The sequence below is a fragment of the Rhinolophus hipposideros genome (genome assembly GCF_964194185.1).
Source record: "Rhinolophus hipposideros genome assembly, chromosome: 8".
Lineage (NCBI taxonomy): Eukaryota > Metazoa > Chordata > Mammalia > Chiroptera > Rhinolophidae > Rhinolophus > Rhinolophus hipposideros.
Genome location: NC_138054.1, coordinates 37,269,600 through 37,292,687, shown reverse-complemented (window position 1 = coordinate 37,292,687; position 23,088 = coordinate 37,269,600). Strand labels below are relative to the sequence as shown.

Sequence of the window (23,088 nt, the reverse complement as noted above, 5' to 3'; positions counted from 1 at the left end):
CTAGGTCTCTCAGAAGCATGGCATTTGAAGTTCTGTTTTACTGTTATTCCAAGGGAAAGAAAAATATGCATGGTGCTAAATCTCACTCAAAGCCTTCTGCAACACAATTACCTTATCTCTGGAAGATAGTACTTGAATATAAACTAAAGGTAAAGAATTTTGCTTGGGTCATTTCTTGCCCTGAATTGGAGTTTTTCGTTATCTATATATACAGGTTCTTAGTGACTATAATTATCAGACATGTCAAATTTAAGTATCAGCTAAGCTGTCAGATCAGAAATAATACACTACAAGGTGATATACTAAAGTAGAAAGGGAGTAGAATTATGGTTCTCAGTTCAAATTCCCCAAGGATTATCATAGTGCACAACAAAAATTACTACAAAACTGGCAAAAAAGAACAGTTGCTCTGCTTCTCAAAATAGCATAATCCTTAAGGACAAGAACAAAATTGGTTAGAAATAACAATTTTCCAGAGAATGAGTTTTTCATTGAATAATCCATCAAACAAAACAGGTAGAAACTGAAGAATTCAGTACTGAGTATTGGGTTTTAATATAGTTATTATGTTTACTGATTACTTAAATAGCTAAAAAGAGAATTAGCAAAAAATTAGGGCCACAGTATCTCAATAATAAGTGAGTATAGGGGGAAAGCGTTTTAAATTGCAAGTGTATTACACCCCCCCAAAATATTGGTATTGAATCATCCATGTGTGTGTCTGTTCTCTGTGTCTGTGATTCAGTTTTTTTCTAATATAGGAATTCTCCACTTGCAAGGAACATGAACAGAGAAATATAGCCCTTTGTGAATTGAGTCATATTAAAAGTAAACATGATCAGAGGGTAATAGATTGAGGTTATCATTTTGTGAGGGGTATAAATGTCCAACTATTACATTGTTTTGTACACCTGAAACTAAATTGAAAAAAAAAAGTAAACATGATCAGGTTAAAAAGAAAGATGTCTTCTAGAGACAAGTGGGAATTAAGAGAACAGCTAAAGTTGTATTACATTCCAGTGATTAAGATGTCACAAGTTAGATTTCTTCACTAACTGGAATATTTTTAGTAAAGCTAACAGAGCAACATAGTTAGAACTTAAGTACTAAAGGTAAAATACGCATACTAAATAACACTCTAAGACTAGCAACAGGAGTATAAACTTGAGAAGAACAAATAGTGAGGTGCTGTAAGTTTTCTGGGCAGAACTTCATGTTTATCCTATTTGCTGAATATATTGTAAAGCTATATTCCAATAAAATATTTTGCTGCCAGCACTAAAGATAAAATTACTATTTAATGAAAATAGTACTATTCCTCATATTTTAAATCTTTTACTCCCTTGCAAAGCTTGATCTACTGCATTTGCACGATTCAGAACAATGTGTGAGATTTCAATGGCTTGCCCACTTCAGTCTCCTGTGGAAATAACTGTGGCTTTCTTGATATAAGACAGTGATTGTAATCCCCCTTTTATCCTAAATGAATTGGGAGTAGCCTTGCACTTCCCTTGGCTAAAAAATGAGGAGAATAAAATCTTTACTGTTTACATAGCAGAGTAAATGTTAGGGACCATAGGTACATGAGACATGACAATTTCTTTGATACAGAGATTTCGCTGATAAATTTTCTTTGAACATTATCCCCTGACTCATCATGTTGTTAGTAATAACATTGCCAGACTCCTTTTTAGCTTACTGATGAGAATCTCACTGGGGAAGTAATCAAAGGCCTTAGTGTGATTTAGATTAACTTGGATCTCTCTCTCTTGTCTAACTACATAAAGTAGAAACAGCACATTATTCCTGAGTTCTAGTCCCCCATCTACTCCTGGCTATGTGATTTAACTCTCAGGGCCTCAGTTCATCTATTAATCTTGTAAATTGTATCAATCATAATTAATTTTACTAGTTGTTGGTAAGCTGTACAATTTTTTGTTAGCAACCATGAGTAAGATGCTTTATAACTTATTTTCAAAGTTAAAGTCTTTGGCTCCAGAGAATTTGCCTCTGAAAATTATTCATCTTTTGAAGTTTCTAAACGATCTTTTTTTCTTTTTTTCTTTTTGACTCCTCAGACTGTAGGATCTGATAATCAAATGTGTGGCCAAATTACAATAGAAGGACATTTAAAATATCTTCTAAATAGTCTCTTCAGACTCAGTATAATACTTCATTTAGGGATTGAATTGAAATTATTATCCCTCCAGAAGATATTTTAGTGAAACTGAAATGATTCTCCAATTAGAACTAGTGCTCAGAAAAGCTTACGATCTTACATGTGACTAACTTTTGGCAGGAAGTAGTAAAGCACTAGGACAATTCTTTCATAAGGAATGGTTATCTGAACACATTTTAAGAAAATGTAGAATCTATTTCAGCATGCATATTTATAGAAGCATCAATATCTTGTGATGCAAATCGTTAACTTTCTTGATTTGGTAAAGTGTAAACACTTATTCTGTTGTTTGTCACCATGCTAGATCTCATAGCTTCATGAATTTTGTTTTGTAAACTCTTTTATTTTTTTCAAAAACTTTTTGATTTTTGTTATATCCTTAGATAAATATTGCATAGTAACTGATGATTATTGTAGATATGAAGAAATTAATGAAATTTCTGAAAATATTTAACAACTAGGGTATAATCAAGGACTGGCAGCATTTGGTCTGAATTTTTATCTAATCTCTGGAGGTAATAAGCAATAAGAGATAGAAACAAATTTGAAGTGAGATAGTTGACTTACCTATGCAGATGGTGCCATCATTAGTGATAAACCTGTCTTGGTTACTGCTGGATCTAAAACCAGTTGCACACATACAATAATAACTTCCCTCTGTGTTAGTGCAGTTAGCATTTTCACCACAGGACTGGGTTAAATTTCCACATTCATTATCATCTGTGGAAATATAAATTTAAAACATTATTTTTATATAATTGAGGTGGATTTCTATCAGTATTTGGGAATTTTGGCTGTTAAATAGTTTAAAGTAATGCAAAGTTTATTTCTAAGAAAGTTAATACTAAAAAATCCATTTTACACTTGTTTTATTCTTGCTTATAATGTGAAACCTTCTTTGTAGTTGTAAAGCAAAACAGAATATCTTCCTTCAAAATCACTGAATATAGCTATTGAATCTATATTGGAATATATTTCATATTTTGTATGTAATTTAATTATAATAATAATAAATATATACTAATTTTCTAATTTATAATATGCTTTATAATCAGTCAAAAGCATACCATAAGTTAAAAATGAAAAATCAGAGCATACAAATTGACATGCTGTAATCATGTATCATTTATTTTTATCACTTATTCCTTAGAATAATTTTATATTACTAGGTCTGCATCTCTTCATTTATTCATTACTGTATGCATTATATTGTCCTATGTAAGAGTATACAAATATAAAAAAATATATCATGGCTCATAGTCTTTACCCTTATACTCTTATAACAAAATTTTTCATAAAAGATAGACTCATAAATCCTTTGGTAAAATAGGAAAGCAGATTTATATTATCTATCAAATGAAAATAAGTGCTTCTCAGAAGTGATTATGATGGGCTGGAGGAGACAGAGAATATTTCCTGATGTATTAAATCCTGTTGTGAGTTGAACTGTATCTCCCAAAAAGCTATATTCAAGTACTAATCTCATGTCTATGAATGTAACTTTATTTGGAAATAGGACCTTTGCAGATGTAATCAAGTTAAGACCAGGCCATACAGGATTAGGTAGGCCCCAATGAAAAGACAAGGGAATTTAAACATTGACACACAGAGGAGAAGGCTATGTGAAGACGGAAGCAGAGATTGAAGTGATGCAGCTGTAAAATTCAAGGATAGCTGACAACTACCAGTATCTAGTGAGAAAAGGAAAGAGTCTTCCCTAGACTCTTTGGAGGAAAGATGGCTCTTCTAACACCTTGATTTCTGACTTCTAGCCTCCAAAACTGTCAAGAGAGTAAATCTGTGTTGATTTCAGCCTCTGAGTTTGTGCTAGCTTTGTAGGGCAGCCATGGAAAACTAACAGACCCAGACTGGCCAATGTAGAATAGGTAAGTATTGATTAGATAGAGAGAAGAACGGTCACTAAAGAAAGACAAAATCTTGGGCAAGGGTGCAAGCATAGGGGTGAATGAGGTATTTCTGAGGGTAGAGGGAAGCCTAGTTGAAGAGCACAGAGATAAATCATGGGAGAATAGGTGTAAAAACAAGTCAGGTTTGAAAAATGTCTTGAATTTTAATTCTCCATTTTAATCAAACCAAGTTTTTAAAGGATGAATTTGTATAATGTTTAATTCTCACACGGGCTATTGCACATATATAGTAATAAGTAAGAGTTGGAGACTTTTTCAAACATTGTATAAATATTAGTTCACTTAATCCTTATGTAAGCTCTAGGAAATAGGTACCATTATTATCCTCTTGAATGAATGAGGGAAATAAGACATAGAGAGGAAAAGTAATTTGCCAGTTTCCCACAGCCATTTAGTTGCAGAATCAGGTAGTTTGGTGCCAAAACCTGTTCTCTTAACTGTTGTATCCTGCTGCCTCTGTGAAGATGATTTTAAAAAGCCGATATATATAAGAATGTATCCAATAAATTACGGATCACTTTTGGGAAAAGAAAAGACATTAAAGTTTGATTTCAGAAGGAAAATGAAAACTTTATTTGCATTCTATTTTTAACTTAAATTTTATTTCTACTAATTCATTTTCAAACATTATGGTTCTAAGTATAGAAGTTAACATTTGGCAGACAACTATAGGTGAATTATTTTTTTACTTTTATTTTTTCAAAAATGACTGCTATGGAGAGGGCAGGTGGCATTTGTAAATCTTAACCTTTGAAGATATTCAACCTACATAATTCTACTCCATAATTTTAATACTGATGTTTTATCACTTTGACTTATTATCTTAATTATAATAGGCCAGCTGCTATAAGTATATACAAACATATGATGGTTCAGCACAATAAAAGATTATTTATATATATACACATATACATTTTAATAATAAAGATATTTGTAAAGAGTCTATAATGTAAGATCTCCAAATGCCTAGGGATTCCTTTAGTATGGCTAAAATATTTCCATCCTAAATACAAGAAAAAAATCAAATTATTTTCCCCATAATTCAGTTTTAAAAATTCCAGTAATTTAATGCTGCTTATTGTAATTCTTTGAAAGAATGCTGAAAAGAAAGAATAAAAAGCATTTATAATTCTATTACATTCATCCTTTGGGGCACCTCCATTTTAAAGTTAATTCAAATGATGCAGAATATTCACTTTTGTACATGACTTCAACAGTACTATTATAGTAACATTTTTTCTTCAGAATTATTCCATGTTAGTAAAAGTTATCCAAAACATTAATAAAATGATGTTATTTCATTTTATGATAAAAATATACAATTTACTTCACAAAAGATCTCTGGAAACAGGCTCTCAAATATTTCAGTCCTGGCCTTGACTCTTTGGTATTCCATGAGATCCAAAGCTCAACAAATGTGAGATTTTTATTATGACAAAGTTTTTTTCAACTCAAATCTATCTCGTGGTAAGACTGGTAAGACCCTATGTTAGACTCCTTTCCTAAGCCTGAGGCAGTCCTGCCCCTAAAATAAAGGAACTCAAAATCACCTAGCGTGTCTTTTGCTCTGAGCACACACCCAAATCTCTACTTTTGGCACACTACCATTTCATTTGCTTTGAAAAATCAGTCAGCCCTAAAGAAGAGCATTTTCTCCAACGTCTAGAACAAAAGTAGGCCAGGCCTCACACCTTTTTTCTCTTTCTGTTTTTTAATGTTATGGCATAAGACCTCCTTTTATCTTACCATAAGGCACCTCTCTGACATTCTGAGTTCTACTCTCTTGACCCCTTGAAAATTCTAATCTCCAGTATGTTGCCTGATACATTCTTGGGTGAATAGGTCAGCTTCAAGAGAAGAGTGTTGAGCTCCCCCTAGAGGCCAACAACTTGGAGACATGTAACAACAAAGGCTGAGCTTTCAAAAACTTGTATAGGCCAGGCAGGTATTAACGTTTGACTCCACCACGTGCCAGACAGTAGAAGGTTGGTATGGCTTGTGATAGTGGGAAGTTCACACCTCATCTAAAGGACTTAATTTGTTTTTAAATTTAAAAAGCATATTTAAAACACGTTGTTCAGATTTAGCATTTGGTCGAGCATTAGTCACCTGTAAGCTAAAACATATGGAGATTGGAGTGATTGAGGAAAATTGTTGAAAAAATAATAATTAAGTCAGATAAATTGTACATGGCCTTACATAAAATGCTGAAGTGTTAATACTTTATTAACGTATGTATTTAGTTATTAATTGATCTGTTTTTGTATACAGTGATATATTATGAAACTCTAATGACCATATATATGTGTGTATATGTATATACAGAAAACAAACATATGTTCATGTATGCATACAAAAGAAATTAGACTATTTCATTAAAATTAACTGACACTAGCTCACAAATTGAAAAAGGCATCTAAATCAAGCTAACGGAAAATATTTCAGACTCATTGGGTTCGATTCAATCACTCAGGTACTCAAATATTTATGGAATTTCCCAGTTCCCAAATGTGAATGTGTCTATACTGGGAAATAAGTGAAAAATTAATCAAAAAGTCAGGATCTGTGCCCTGCTGTCAGAGTTCACATTTTTAAAGCGAGTTAACACAGGAGCACATAATTGAGTTCTTATTAAAATAAAAAGTTTCAATTTTGATCTCAAAATTTGACTCCCTTCATAGCATACAGGGAGAAGTTTATATTAACTTTAAAAGGAATTGTGCTCTCAGATCAGTTATTGGTAGTACAGAGAATGATGAAGACTGTCTCCCTTGTGGTCTTTAGCTGCAAAAATGATATGCAAAAGTACAGTGGAAAAAAGACTCACTAAAGCTGAGATATTGGTCAGAGTCCAAGAAAATGAGAAACTTTATATCACTTGACTGTGTTTCTAAAAACAAATTAAGATGCCAATATGTTATTTGACTCCAACACCTTTTCAAAAGTCTTGGTAACATATTAACAGGCAAGACAAAAAAAAAGATTGATAATGATTTTTGTGTGTCTCTACTGTGTGATTTTGAGCACTTGACCTTTTAACTTCTCTATCAAGAATTTGAAGAAAAAAAAAATTGTATCTATCTCCCAGTCTCCTGAACTGGATATACAATGAGGATGAATTCCCTAATGGTGTGACTCAAATCTTGTTCCATAAAATACCACTTATCTGAAAGTAACCTCCTTTCTTCCCCTAAGATAGTGGATGGAGATAGGCAAGAAATTATCTTTGTGAATTAATATATAAATTTGAATTATTTAAATTGCTTTAAATTTTCCAGTGTCCAGCTTCACAATAATTAATTTTCAAGGAGAAAGTTTCTTTGGTTGGGGATAATATAGGAAAATAGAAGCCTGCTTCTTTTGTGCTCTAATTTCCATTATTAAAATCAATTTGTCAGTTATGTTACTAACTATCTGTAGCTCCATATTTAATCCTTCTTGTGGGATTATAAAGTAAATATTTTAGATTATGATGATGTAACTTGTAAAATTCATTGGGGTACAGTTAAAGTGGAGATAAATTTTTAAAATTTATCAAGCACTGTTAATAAGGAGAAATATTTGACATTCTTTCAGAAAAAAATTCTTACTGGCACGTGTCGAACACACTGAGTTGAGAATTGCATTAACAAAGGCATGCGCACAGTCTGTTGTATGACAGGATCCATGGCTACTGGAGAAGACTGACAGAGACCGTAATTATTAGAATGCAGTATGTGTAACAAATAAAAGGGCCGTTTAACAGCACAGTGGTAACTTAGAGAAAAGAATGGTTTCCTCAGTAAGTTTTCAAGATGAAAAGGTGACGGGGATTCACAGGGAAGGTTAGGAAGAGGAGGAGATGCTTCATCCAGGCGTTGCAGTATAAGAAGAATTTAGACAAAGAAGGGGAGCCCCAGTAATCCATTGAGACAAAGGAAAGCATTTATCCCAATGCCCCAAGACATACTTTAGAGAACTATATTGTTGAACACTGGGTATGAGGGCAGAGGATGTAGGGCATGAATTTGAACAGGTAGGCATGGCCTAACCTGGGGAAACAATTGCTAAGAGATTGGGATTATATTCAGTGGATAAAAGATGGCCATTAGCAGTTTGTCTGTAGTGGAGAAATCTGATGGGGTTTGAATTTCAAAACAGTTTTTGAAATATAAGGAAAACTAGCTAAGATCCAGGTAGACCTCGTAGAATACTGCAAGCCATGAATAACCAAAACAGAATCAAAGAGAAAGGAGGGTGGGCTATATTTCAGAAATATTTAGGTGTTAAAATCAGTGATCTGGGGAGAGAAAGGAAAGTGGGAAGGATTAAAATAGATAACATATGAATTGAAAATTGTGTCAATAGGATAATGGATGCAGGCAGATCTTTATATTCTTATTTTTACTTTTGTATGTTTGAAAATTTTTGTAATGAAATAATTTTTAAAATATCAGTGTGGGTTGGAGACTAATTGGATAGGAGTTAGTTGGAGAGGGAGAAAGCAGGAATGACTCTCACGTTCTGACCTAAAGGGATTTGGTGGGTAAATTGATTCATTGACCAGGACAGGGAGAAGCAGAGGAGAAGCAGAGGAGAAGCTTTGTTCGGGATTGAGAGAGTGAGTTCACTTTTAGACATGGAAAGGCTGAAGTGGCTTAGGACATTTATATAGAGGTATCAACTGCTGGAGAGTCAGCGTTATTCCATAAATTGTTTAAGCACAAGGGGGAGCTCAAGACTCCCTTCTCTTCAGAGGACGTGCCAGAATTAAGAGCATGGCATTTACTGGGCTCCAGTGCAAGGAGCAACCCTGTTGTCTTCCCTTGCACTTACCTCTGATGGACTCTCTTTCCAGATTTGGTATTCTTTGATCTCACTAACATAAATTAACTTTGCTGTAGGCATTATTGCACTTTTGTTTTTTCCTTTTTTTTTGTGCTTTGTATGCTTTTACTTGGGTTTGCGGTTTGCCTTTTCCTACCGACTGAGTGATAAAGTCCAGAGGTTAATATGTGAGAATAGAGAAAAACGACCAAGGAGGCCCTTTTATCTGTTTTTGTTCTCAGTGTTGGCCAGAAAAATCCTTGGAGTTCCACATGATTCAGTCCAGCTTCTCAGAAAACCACACAGAGGTTTAAAGTAATAAAAGATGCGTATGCCAGAAATGTCCTTTCAGATATATTTTTTGGCAGCTTGTACCTATGGTTGGTGGTGAGTTACTCATGTAGTTATCATGGTCTTATATTAAAAACTAGATCAGCATGATTTATGCCTCATAAAGACGAGAGAAAACATTTTTCAAGTAGTCTTCTACATGGCTCATTTTATTTGTTACAATACACGATGATTGATATTGTCTTCATTTTACTTATTAGTAAACTAACGCTCGGATGGGTTAACTCATACCAATTTAGAGAACCTGTTGGACACAGATTTTATTCTTAACCGCAGCTCTCCAAAGACCAAGTTGTATCTTTTCCTTGTAGAATGAGGTGTACTTCGTCATAAAGTGTGCTTCTAAACGAGGCACAAGTATTGGGCAAATAATTCTCCAAATACAAAAGTAAATTAAGTACCCTAGTAAATGAGACATTTTTGACAACAAACCATGTAATGATATTACTTTCTGTGTAATAAAGTAAACTTTCAATGTCACTGACATTTCAGAGTCTGAATAAGATTTTAGTTTGTGTTCTATGTTTCATTCTATTGACCACATTTGGGAAAATAATTTTGAAAAGAGAAAATATTCCCCTCTTGTCTAGCACTTGAGAATATTATTGGTGGGGCTCAAATTAATTATAACAACTTGAAAGCTAAGGAAATTTAACAGCAGCATGACTCTTAAACATATTCTCCCTCTGGATATGATTGCCAGTACTGTTCTGTAAAAAAAATTTGACCACTGAAATCACTATAATCATTATATTATTTCTTGTGAAACGGGCACTCTATGTCAAAGGTGGAGCAATACAGAAGCTTTTTTTTTTTTTTTTCCTACCCAAGGCAGCCTGCTTGGGCTCACTTCTTTTCAGTAACACTGGCCATTCTTTTCTCATACCTAGCACTCTAATGAACTTAGAAAAATCATCATTATAACCCTCCTCAATTATGGATTTTCTACGGTTTGTATTTTTCTTGAGAATATCAAGGTAAATATATGAGGAAGGAGGTAAGGGAGAAGGAAAGGTCAGCGGAAGGAAAAGAAAAAAAGGAGAACTGCAATGAAGATAGAGTGGGTTCAGTCAGTTAAGAAAAGCAATACAGTTATCATTTCCTAACTGGAACTGCCACTACCATCCCATATATATATATATATATGACAAGGAAAGAGACCAAAGGAAAGACATAACATTATATCTCTCTTCCATGTGGAGATTTCTTCTGCATCAGAAAATGAGTATGATACACATATAACCTGCCCCTCCTCATCTAAATTATTGATGTAGAGTTATTGAAGAACAGATAAAAAAATGAATCCAATATTGAAGCTGTACTTCCCACTTTTCCATTGTTGACTAAAACACACCTGTACAAACTTACATTTCCCATGACCATAGAAGTAATATGTCCAATACAGTAAAGGAAAGGTCAGATACATTAAATGCAAAATATTAGAATTATGATAAGGAAAGCAGAATTACACAAGAATAAAGGGTTTATCCTGAGTATTTATTATTTTTACAAATTTATTTAGTGGAAATGTGTTTTTAAAATTGTTGGAAGCAATGAGTATCATTTCAAGGTATTTTGAGAGGAAAAGTGTGTCTTTGACTATGGATCAGATTTTGCAAAGCATATATAAGCCAGGAAAAAAACAAGTGTAAAAGGGTGTCTGTTGCTGTTTTTGCATTTATTTATTTTCTGAGGGAAATGCACCACTTAAAGAAATGTTCCCATTTTATACTACTATTTGATTTTGCTTCTCTCTTTATAAGAACTATTAAAACACACATTTTAGAGCAAAGAAGCAAAACCAAACATAGGTAGAATAGGCAAATAGAAGGAAACCATCTTACATCTCTAGACACGAAACCACTTTTCTTGTTCATTGGATGCAGAGAATGGGATACATATTCTCATACATTTGTTTCAAATTATGAGTCAACGATTTTGAAATGTTTTTCATTCCATTGTATCTATCAACTGTAATAGTATAGATGAATAATACTCTTATAGTCTTTCTCTTAAGTGATAGTTATGAACTAGTTTTAAAGAAACTAGGTTTATTGATTTTTGTTTCTAATCATGAAAGTAACACATATTCAAAGTGAAAATCAAATCACTGATAGAAAAAATACTACAAGGTCTTAGTTGCAAAAAAAGTTGCCAGTTTACAGAGGAAAAAGTATTAAAATAGTATCAGATTCTCATTAACATGACTGAGATTGTGCAAGTCATTGAGATAAAATGATTGTGATTCTATAATTCTCTAATTATGTAAAGAAATCTTACACTCATCACGGTGAAAAACACTTGTAGAAACACATGAATTCAGAGAGTAGATCACCCATGCAGTCTGTGTGAAAATAACATTCAAGATAGTGTTCTTATCAAATAATAACGAATTTAGAAGACAGACCTCAATGCAGGGGAAAATTAGATGGTGGTGTAACAATGGTGGAAGACAAACCCTGCAATATATGCGTATGCTCATATAAATTCAAGTGGATGATGACTGTATGATTTTGAATACAGTCTAAAATAATTAGGATTCTTATAAAATAGTTACTGAAAAAAACTAATAGTCTGTACATAGTAGAGTTCATAAGATGCATATTATTTTGGTCAGGGTGAGAATACAGTACAATGGCCAAGTAAAGCACACTGCAGAAAGGAATTGTTGCTACCTAATTTTAGTAAAGTAAACAATATGGATTTGATTATGAATATCAGGGATAGGAAATGGGATGAAAATTCAAAATTGAATTTTCAAACAGAAAAGCACAAGGAAAAAGAGATGTAAAGTAAACTGACAGTCAAAATTAAGAGAAAAAAGTGAAACTATAAAAATAAAATAGCTAACATGAAATAATTTTGGTGGATTAAAAATATCAGTTAAATAATGGAAAAGAATATATTTCCCCATCACACGACATAATTTGTTAGATTAGATTACAGATAAAATCCAGTTGTATTTTGTTAATCATAAACAGAAGAGTTTATTTTATTTTATTTTATTTATTTATTTTTTTATTTATTAGTTTCAGGTGTACAAGACAAGGTAATACTTAGACGTTCATCATTTATATCCCTCACACTGTGAACCCCCTCCCCGCATCCACTATCCCTCCGACCTCACACTGAGCCATCACATTATATATATAAAATTATAGTTGGCATTCATTAATGTTTAGCTTCTGGTGTACAATGCCATGATCAGGCATCCACAGTATCCCTGAGGTGGTCTCCCAAATAGGACAGATGTCCATCGGATACCCAACAAAATCTTTACAACGTTATTGAATACGTTCCCCAAATTAATTTTCAAAAACCCCGAGGCCATCTTGTGGTTACCAGCTGCTTCCTAATCCCTTCACCTTTCCCCTTATCCCCCCCCCACCCCACCCATCTAACAACTTTAAATTAAAGCAACATTGAAAAAAAATCAATGGACTAAGAAAATAGAGATGGCACCTTTGATATTAAAATATATAGCTACATTGTTGCCAGCCTGATTTAAGTATTAATGAGACCTTGTTTCCTTAATTTTAAAATGCCATACATTTTAATGGCACTTCATCAATGTAATAAAAAAATTTGAAAAAAAACACAACTATATCCAATCTACACTTACTGAAAGTTTAAGCATGTACACATATAGAAACATAGCACTTTCTTTTTGGTGTCATAAAATAGACTAATCCTTTTTCACATTATATTCTAATTTTATTTGAAATTACCTTGGCATCCAACAGTACATACTATCATTATGATATGTTGCCTTCCATAACTCATGATTATAACCTTGACCTCTATATTCACTACATTTATGTGTGACGGATGTTATTGAAATGCAAAACTATCAGAGTTTTGTCAGCATTTTCTCTAACTAAACTAGGAATTTGCTTCTTTTCTTTTTGTTGCGTTGTATAGCACTGAAAATATACATAACTTTCCCAGCACTCAGTTTAGGGTTCTGACAGATAGTTGCCCCATGCATGAATGATATTCTTTCCTGATACCTACATTGGTTACACCATCTTGACATAACTTTGCACATTTTATTATACTTTCCCAGAGATACGACTGTGTTAATATCTGAGCTAAAATGGCAACTTATTTCTCTATCAGCCAATGAGTTCATCTTGATATCAGAATGTTAATATTAGAAAATAATATTTATCTAATGTTCAAGTTTGTTACTTTTTTACTTTTGGTAAGGCAAGAGCCTAACACTCATTTCTTTCAAATCCCTTAATCTGGCTTAGTTTCCACTTATATTTTAATTCTGCCATGCTAAATTAGGTTGCCCCACTATTATTTTTCATAATACATAATATAGAATAGTATTGCTGACAAGAATGAATTAAATTAGGTATCAATAGCATAAAAAGTTAACAAAAGTTTTTTTTATTAAAAGTATCTAATATTTTAGCAAAAAATGAAAAACTGCCAGATAATGCGTAGAACACAGAAGAAATAAAAAATCATAATGGTAATTTTATAGCCTTTGGACAATAGAAATGAGTATATGATTCACAAAAACAAACCAGAAATATCTAATTGCTCTATAAATATACATTCATCCTTTCTAATAAACAAAAAAGCTAAGTTAAACGAGCAAGTACAAGGCCCATTATCATCTATGAAATTTGCAAAGTATTTAAAAATTGTTACCACTTTTTTTTAACCTAGAGGTTTGTTGTTATTTTGTGACTAATAAATAATCAAATTGGTTATGACACCATCCCACGCTGTATTCGCTATTTGCCAGTCCAAAACATTTTCAAACCAGACAGGCATAAAACAGACAGAGCAAAGACACGTGAATATCTTCCTTAACATCTTACTCCAATCCTGCCTCCACTCTGACCTTTGGATATGTGTTTCTCCTGGGGAAAGTGTCAGAACAGTGTATGGAGTGGTGGGCAAGCTGGTATCAGGACCTTTTTTTAAAAAGCAGTTAACAGAAGTTATGAAATTCAATTTGTATTTCCTTTGATTTTATTGGCCTGGGCTCATTTTATGTAACTTGAACATTTTAATTTCCTGTAACTGTATAAAATGGCCATATCTTTTTTTTTTTTTTTTTCACGCCAGGAATCTCCCTCCTAGGTAATAATTAGAAGGTTCAGGGATCTGGCAAAAGTTATGTACAAGAATATTCACTGAAGTAATATAATGATAAGAATATGCAAGAGCCTAATTACCCAATAAACATATTTTAAATTATCTGATATCTTACAGCCATTCAAAATAGCATTTCGAAGAATATTGGCTAAATTTAGATAATGTCCATAGTTTAATAAGTGAAACATCCTGAAAAACACAAAGATGAATTCCACCTCCTATTGCTTAGTAATTAGTTGAAATATCTCTGGCATCTTTTAAGAAAAAATGTGTTCTTAGAAGCATATCTTCATATGAACTATTTCTATGAAATAAAAATATGGCTTTTCTAAACAGCATCTGCTTGCAGCATGATTTTTCTAAAACTATTAAATTTTGCAAAAGCTATTCAGGCATTTTTTTGAACTGTATGTGTATCCATGACAGTTTATGATTTTATTTGTATGCATTGTACATGGTAAATACTATCTAGAGTTTAAAATTATCACACAAATACCACAATAAACATTTTACTCAGGTTTCTGGTAACCATAGGGCTTTGGAATATACCATTACTCTGACAATAAATATTCCTTGCTCTTGAAACCATAATTACAGACCTGACACCCTTATTGAGTGACCTGATATAATTACCCTGTATCCTAGACTGTGTAGATCGCAGAGCCTATTGTGATTGGGATGAGGAGTTAGAAAATTTGAGACACTGTCCTAACTCTTCCACTTTACTGTGTATTTCCTAGGATAATGATTTGCAATTTTTTAAGACAGTCAATTATAGTAAGAAGGACATTTTACAAATAAATTGAAACTTTTCAAAAAAATACTATCTTCTGTCATTTACAGTGCTCTGATAATTCTTGATTATGTATTATTTCAGTATGTTTTAAAACGCTGGTCATGATCTATCATATTGATGATGTGCCCTCCTTACAGGTCATTAACTGAAGTTTGGACAGGCATAGATGGCTCAAGTCACTCGATTCTGTTTAGTCTAAGTTTCACCCTCTAAGACACCATTTGTTGATGACCTGCTGTATGTCAGAGGTTAAACAATGCTTTTTATTGGCAGTTACAACAACCCTGGAGCACAGACATCAGGGCCGCATATATAGCCCTGATGTCTTTGATATGGCACCATTAGAAAAATGCCTTAGAAAAAAGTGCCCTCTCTGGTTGGGCACAGCTTTGTAGGCAAGTGAGTAGGTGAACATATGGAGCCTTTGCACCAATTTGCAAAAGCATCCCTTCCTCTGTGAGAAAGCAGTCCTGCATCATGGTACAGAGCATGGGCAGGATTTCGGGCTGTACAGTATCGGTATTTAACACCTCCCTAATATTCCTCAGCAGTCCTTTGTCCTTCTTCTTAGAGACCACTTTTACTCCCTGTGTTCATCTGTCACCTCTGGGGACATGTCTACATTTTTTTCACCCTCTATTCTTGATCTCTCTCTGAATATTAATTCAATAGCTACTGGATATTCTCACCTCTCCTAACACTTAACTATATTAAATAGAAAAAGTTTTAATGTTTTACCATCCTCTTCAAAAAAGACAGACAGTTTTCCTCCCTCAAGTTCTTTTTATCCACACCATTATTTCACAAATCCTCCTGCAGACCTATGGTGAAGACACCTTTGATTCCTTTCTCTACCCTGTCTTCTCCATCCAAGCATAAACTTTACTTTGACAATGTCAGAATGACCTCTTTTTCTTTAGATAGTACCAATAAAATACATCAAACATTCTTCAAAAATTATTGTGAAATGTCATAGGTATTTTGTTTTATAATTAATTTATATACATGTGTATGGACATGTCTGTGTGTATATAATACACATGGTTTTTATTTGTTGAAAGAAAAGAATACAGACACTTAATTTCATGATTTTTCTGGTAATACATCTTTTCAAATCTGACAGATACCTCACTATGTAGAAAATAAAGTACAATAATGGTGAGGCTGTATTTAAAATCTATGGTTACATAAAACTAATCACATAACAAATTTTGAGAAATTGGTTTTTCAAGGGAAAACCGTGAATTATTGATATTTGTGTTTTCAGATGTGTACATGTCTGGCACATAGTAGATACACAATAAGTGCTTATTCATTCAGGAGACTGCAGTGTTGAGTCTTCCTGCTTGCACCTATATCTGAGTGTGTCGTACACCTTATATTGACAACTTGTTTAAAATTTGGGATGCAGTTTATGAGAGCTGTAAACCATATTAGTGCTCCTATTGAAATACAAAAGCTATGAAGCTCAATAGGAAATACACAACTCTATATTTCCTTTGCCCCAACCCTGCACTGCTCCTTTGTACCTGTCTGTTTTCCCCATCACATCCCAAACACCTCTCAGCCCAGGAAGGAGCTAAGGAGACCTTGCTTATCAGGAGTATTCTCATTCCCTGGGGGCTGCCAAGATTATCTTTCTCTGTCTTTTAAAGTCTCTTTAGTGAGATGGAAAACTCTGATTGGATTTGGATAGTTGAGGTCTACTTTGGGACTGTGAAAAATGAATCTTGTATTCCTGGGTTTTATACTAACAGGATTAAAAATGAAATTTGTTTATATTTTAAGACAAATCTGCCTTTATCCTAAAACACGCCACAAAACTATTATTCTATCATTTATGTCTGGCTGGTCTCAAATCACCACTCACTTGACTGTTTCACATGATTTCTTAGTAAAAAAGATAAATATAAATTTATACATAACAAAATCAAGGCCCCAAGAAATAATTAAAGCATGTAAAGAAACACTGTTTAATGGGGCATATAATAAACTTATGGACATTCTTTGATTCTTAGAAGAGCTCATTGAATTAAAAATTGTTGCTATTCAAAAAAGAAATGAGTAATTTATAGCTATTTAAATTGAAAAATGATACTAGGGGTAATCAAATATCACACTTCCAGCCCTAAAATAATTCCCTGAAGGGTCAGGTAGAAATTGCTTTTCTCCATCAGTTTTGCAGCCTTATACCAGTAGTTAGGTATAGTGAGCTGTGTGAAGATGACTTGGCTAAATCATTTGGCTTGGGAGAAGACATGGTGCCTTATTTTCTGGACCAGTGATCTGACCCAATATGGGATGGTTAAACTGATTATATAACTTGAGATATGAATACTTAAGAGCAAAGGAGACTGATTTAAAAACTTTGTCGCACTTAAAAATGAAGTTTCAAGATCAGAGTGATCCTGGTATTACTGTATAATGTACATTACTTTATAATTCTAGTGCTTTTCTAGTTCATAGTATGCAGTTACTGCGATTTTTTAATGTTTAATAATATCCTTGTATGACAAGCCACTGAAGTCTTAGAGGTATCTCATTTTTATTTTGGACATTATTTCTGATAAAAGTACAAAACAGAAAAGGTTGCAATAATAACCTTAGAATTAAATTGTTTACATCCCCAAATATGATGCAAAAGTAAGTGAAAACAGCAAGGGCATTCTAGGCAGTTTGGATTAGGCTGCATTCCTACTATCTACTTAAAATGTTTTCATGTTTCTTTTCCCCGTAGCACAATTGTTAGCAATGTCATTTCAAAACCCAGTAAAATTCTTCCATTTAAGTTATTTTCTTTCTTTTTTTTTTTTTTTTTGGTCTAAAATGTTTCATCAATCAACGTAAAACTGTGCCCTGTCATAGGGTAATTGCAAATTGTCATGCCAGAAAAAGGGCATCTACATATCCTCCTCCCAATCTTCTCCACACTGAGCAAGGATGACAGTTTATTAGTTAAGATACTTTTAAGCTCATCAAATAAAATACTGTTTTCTTCTTCTGTGATGTTTTCTGTTACAGTATCAAAGTTGTTTCTTTCAAAGTCCATTTAAAGATGGCTGCAATAGCAGTTAGTTATGCCTAATGCTTTTCCGGTACAGACTTATTGAAAATGGCAATTTCTTGGTTCTGGCTAAATGACTCATACTTCATATTTTGGAAGACGAAAGACGGGTAATCAGAATACAATTCTGCTTATTGATGTGTTAAAAAATATGAAGACTCTAAGTTGGAAAGACAAACCATAGTCCTGGATTTATTTACAACCAGTTTTTTTTTGTTTGTTTGTTTGTTTTTTCCCCCAGGCAAGTCAGTTAGTTCTATTTGGTGTCTTTGTTTTCTCACCTAAAAGTGGTCAGATTAATACTTAGCTTTTCTAAATTTCTTTGGAATTGTTTTCCATAATAAATGAGATAGGAATTGTAGATGGACTTGAATAAGTAAAACTGTGAAGCTATTTTATTCATAGTATTTTAATTATTAAAATAGGAATTTGCCTAACTTATAATATAGAAATCAAATTAGTGCTTATGATTATCTAGTCCAGAGTTCTGATAAAATGAAAATATATATTTTAGGAGATTCCTTTTTTGACACAAAAGCTACAATTGTTTAATTTATTTTTTAATTTTTAAAATAATCTCACTTAAATGTGACTCAAAAACTATAATCTCTATAATATTTTGTTATAAGAACAAAATTTAAGTGAAAAATTAACCGATGATTCAATTTGAACTGTGCCAGAAAAGGAGATGTTTGGAGCACTAACTCTTTGTACTTGCTTGTTGATAACATGCGAACCTTGCAAACTAACATGGAAGTAAATAATACGGAATCACATGTTAACATTTCAGTTTTTATAGTATTCCTGGAGATTTCCAAACAAAAAAGTGTCGATTTAGAAAGAAAAATGGAACGTATCCTTATCTCGTAATGCAGCAATTTTGTAGCAAACAATAAAATGATTTACCAAGGACAAGTATAAATAGAATCCTCTTTTAAATAAGTTACTCCAAAGACCAATAACTGGAAAGAACAAAGACTGTAAGTATTAAAAACTTCTGTACCCATTTCCACCTATTATAAGAAAGTAATCATTAATACTAATTGATTACTAATTCTATGCTAGGCAGTTACATTTAACTGTTATTTAAATATTAAAAAAAAACATTTGAAATAATATTTCCTCTATGTTATAGATGAAAGTACTACTGAAAGCCCAGAGACCTTAAGCAGCACACAGAAAGACGCATAGCATTAGAGTGTCAGAGCTGGATTACAAGTGTGACAGTTGAACTGACACGAAAATATCAACCAAGATTTACATTATCTCCAATGGTGGCAAAGAACTATTCACCAATGAGAAAATAAAATTTGTTTCAGTTTAATACTGATGATAGCACAGAACCTCCCCCCAATCAACCCCCAACCCTCCCAACCCCCCCAAAAAATAAAAAATGAAGTTGCTATTTGGAATACTTGTTGAAAAGAGCCATCATGAGATTGGGAAAAAAACACAGACTTAAGAGTCATGTAGAACAAAGTGCAAATCTTATGTGATTTGTCCAAATTTTAATTTTCCCATCAGCAGAATAAAATTAAGGATGTCCACTGTAGGGTTATTAAGATTAATAGACTGTGTAGATGCCTGACCACTGTGCTATACACCTGAAGCTGAAGTTGAATAATATTGAATGTCAACTATAACTATAACAACTATAATTATATATATTCACAGGATGTGGAGTGCAGCATGGGGAATATAGTCAATGGAACTGTAAGAACTGTATACGATGTCAGAGAAGTAGTAGATTGGGGGGTTATCTCTTTGTGAGGGGAGTAAATGTATAACTATTACATTATTTTGTACATCTGAAACTAATAAAAAATTATTAAAGAGCGATGATTAGGCATAGCACAGAGATTATTTAGGGCAGTGAAAATGCTCTATATATACTATAATGGAGAATAGATTTCATTCCACATTTTTTGACACCCATAGAGTGTACAACACCAAGATGAACTCTAATATGAATGATGGATTTTGAGTGATAATGATGTGTCCATGTAGGCTCATCGATTGTAACAAATGTACGACTCTGGTGGGGATGTTGAAAATGCAGAAGGCTGTTCAAGTGTGAGGTTAGAGGGTGTGTGGGGCCTGTCTGTACTTCCCTCTCATTTTGTTATAAATCTAAAACTGCTTAAAAAAATAGAATTAAAAAATATATATATATATCCTCGGGTAATACTTGGCACACTAGAGTTTTGCTGTACAAATGTTATGAACAATAAAGCATATTAACTTTTGAATAAATATGCAAGAAAGTAAATAATTATTTTTAACCCACTGCGTAGGTTATAAAATTCTACCTCTGTTTATGTTAAGCATGTATTTATCACTGTATCTTATCATCGTAATGAAAAAGTCTGAGTGGATTTTATAACAGTATAAATGCTTAGGTTAGGTCTAATATTTATAGTCAAATAAATAGACAGTTAATAGAAACTTACACAGTACTGCATAATTCTAAGACTATAATTAATAGATTTCATTATAAATGTTATTGACTCATATGTTTTCTAGTGCAGCACAATAAGAACAAATGGAAATTACAAATATGTTAAAAAGAATAAAGTCCAAGACACGAGAATCTTATGTAAAAAATAGTTTCAGTCTTACAGCAAACCTTTATAATTTAAGGATGCTATGCATTCACCACTAGTACGGTGATACCGTGTTTCCCTGAAAATAAGACCTAGCTGGACAATCAGCTCTAATGCATCTTTTGGAGCAAAAATTACTATAAGACCCTGTATACTATACTATACCATACTATACTATACTATACTATACTATTCTATACTATACTATACTATACTATACTATACTATACAACTATACTATACTATATTGTACTATACTATATTATAAAAATCCGGTCTTATAGTAAAATAAGACCTGATCTTATATAAATTGTTGCTCCAAAAGATGCATTAGAGCTGATTGTCTGGCTAGGTATTATTTTTCAAGAAACATGGTATGAATTTGTCAAATTATAAAGGTAAAATGTTGAGAAATAAAATTTATTATTTGAAAGATGAGGAGGGCAGTGTTGTCCATTTGGTTTCACAAAGGTAATTTGCTTATTTTCAAAACTTCCTCAAATTCTACACAACAGTTTTGTCTTCTGATTAATTTCTCAAATTGTAAGATCTTCTCATAGTTTCATGGTCAACATACATCTGAACATGTTTCCCCCCCGAAAGTTTTTTGTACCATAGTGAAACTCCATCCGTTGTTGTGGCCTAGTCCATTGTGCACCAAAAGTGAGGGAAGTCTGGTTGAGGAATACAATAGCGAGTGGACTCTTTCCCACTGGCTGTGGGCTTCTCAGCTCTGAAGGGGACTGAATTCAGATGCAAAGCATATACTGCTGGGGTTTTAAAGGAATCCAGAAAGGTGGCACCCTTAGGTGGTTGTCCTTTGCATTTTCTCTCAGTTTTCTTCCCCTACTCCTTTGTTTTCCTTTTAGATTTTGTCTTTTCTTACCTTACTAGCTAGTTTTTAAAACCAGGTTTTAAATTTTGGTTCAGATTTTAGAATTAAACCAAGAACTACTTTACCACCTTATTTATATGAGTTTTTAAAATGAATTTATTTTTGCTCCCTATAACAGAGCAAGTATCTATAAGAGTAACTCCCTTTATGTATGTATATAAGCTATATATAGGAAAACATTGCCTTCAGTTCTAAAGAAATAAAGGATTCTGACCTGCTTATAATTTAAAATAGCATTTTAAAAACTTTCACATAAATACACATGGTTTTAAAAGATACTCATGACTATTTGACTTAAAGTTTCAAATGGAGATATTTTATGAGAAAGTTCAGTATATTGAAAATACAATTTAAATAAATGTAACATATCAATTTCTCTTCACTTATATGAGTATATCATATATTAAAATAATTAAATGTCAATAGAAATAATTAAAGAAGGAAACGTAGTATTTATATGTTAAACACATAAAACCCATTTTTCAACAATTTTTACCATCTAAAATCTTGATGATAAATTAACCTGCTTGTTATTTTTCTCCACTTGTAAAATGGACTAAAATATCCATTAGTGCTAATGGGGTTTTATTTCATGTTGTCTTTCTCATATATATTCATATTCTACAATTCTCCTTTTCAATAACTCTGAGAAGACTTGACTACTACATAAATTAAGGTTAGAGTAACAAAATCTATGGGTAGTTATTCACAAACTTTAAGTTGGGTTGTATTATTTCACTTTTGAGAATATATTGATAACATTTAGCGAAAAATATACTGTTTTTTCTTTGCTTGATCAGTATATTAAACACACACACACACACACACACCCAGACACATACCTCCTTCCAGCACCCCACACTAGCAGGCACAACCACAGCTATCCTCCCCATGTAACACTGCCTGCCCTACTGTTCCCTCTAATATACACACAAAACAAATATATATATTTTTTTATTTTGCAATTTGTCTTTAATGTCTTCTTCTCTTGGGTAACTACTCTGATTTTAAATTATTATTTAATAATTACTTATAAATGTGGGAGGAATTGGGAGAAAAAAAATCACAGTCCTGTATTATGTTTCCTTGTGAACACAGGCAAATTTCAGGGCATGAAATTTAGGATATTCTTGTGGACACAGGTGAATGTCAGTACCATTAACTATTTTTATCTACTTTTTCAGGTTTTTATTGGCAATCCAACTGTGCCATTAGGCTTTAGTTTAAACACATAAAACCCATTTTTCAACAATTTTTACCATCTAAACAATTTTTACCATCTAAAATATAAAATTTTTATATTGTCCCTTTAAAAAATATGATTCCTTAATCCTATGAGGTTAAAAAA

General features: G+C 32.7%; 1 protein-coding gene across 2 annotated transcripts in view; it reads right to left on the bottom strand.

Annotated features, from left to right (window-relative positions):
- The window catches only part of ADGRL4 (adhesion G protein-coupled receptor L4), a 105,907-nt gene that overhangs the window by 52,717 nt on the left and 30,102 nt on the right, over window positions 1-23,088 (bottom strand). For both annotated transcript variants that reach the window (XM_081057096.1, XM_081057097.1), the window contains exon 3: window positions 2,747-2,899. In XM_081057096.1, coding sequence (XP_080913222.1) covers window positions 2,747-2,899 — 153 coding nt within the window. The remainder of the gene's footprint in view (window positions 1-2,746; window positions 2,900-23,088) is intronic.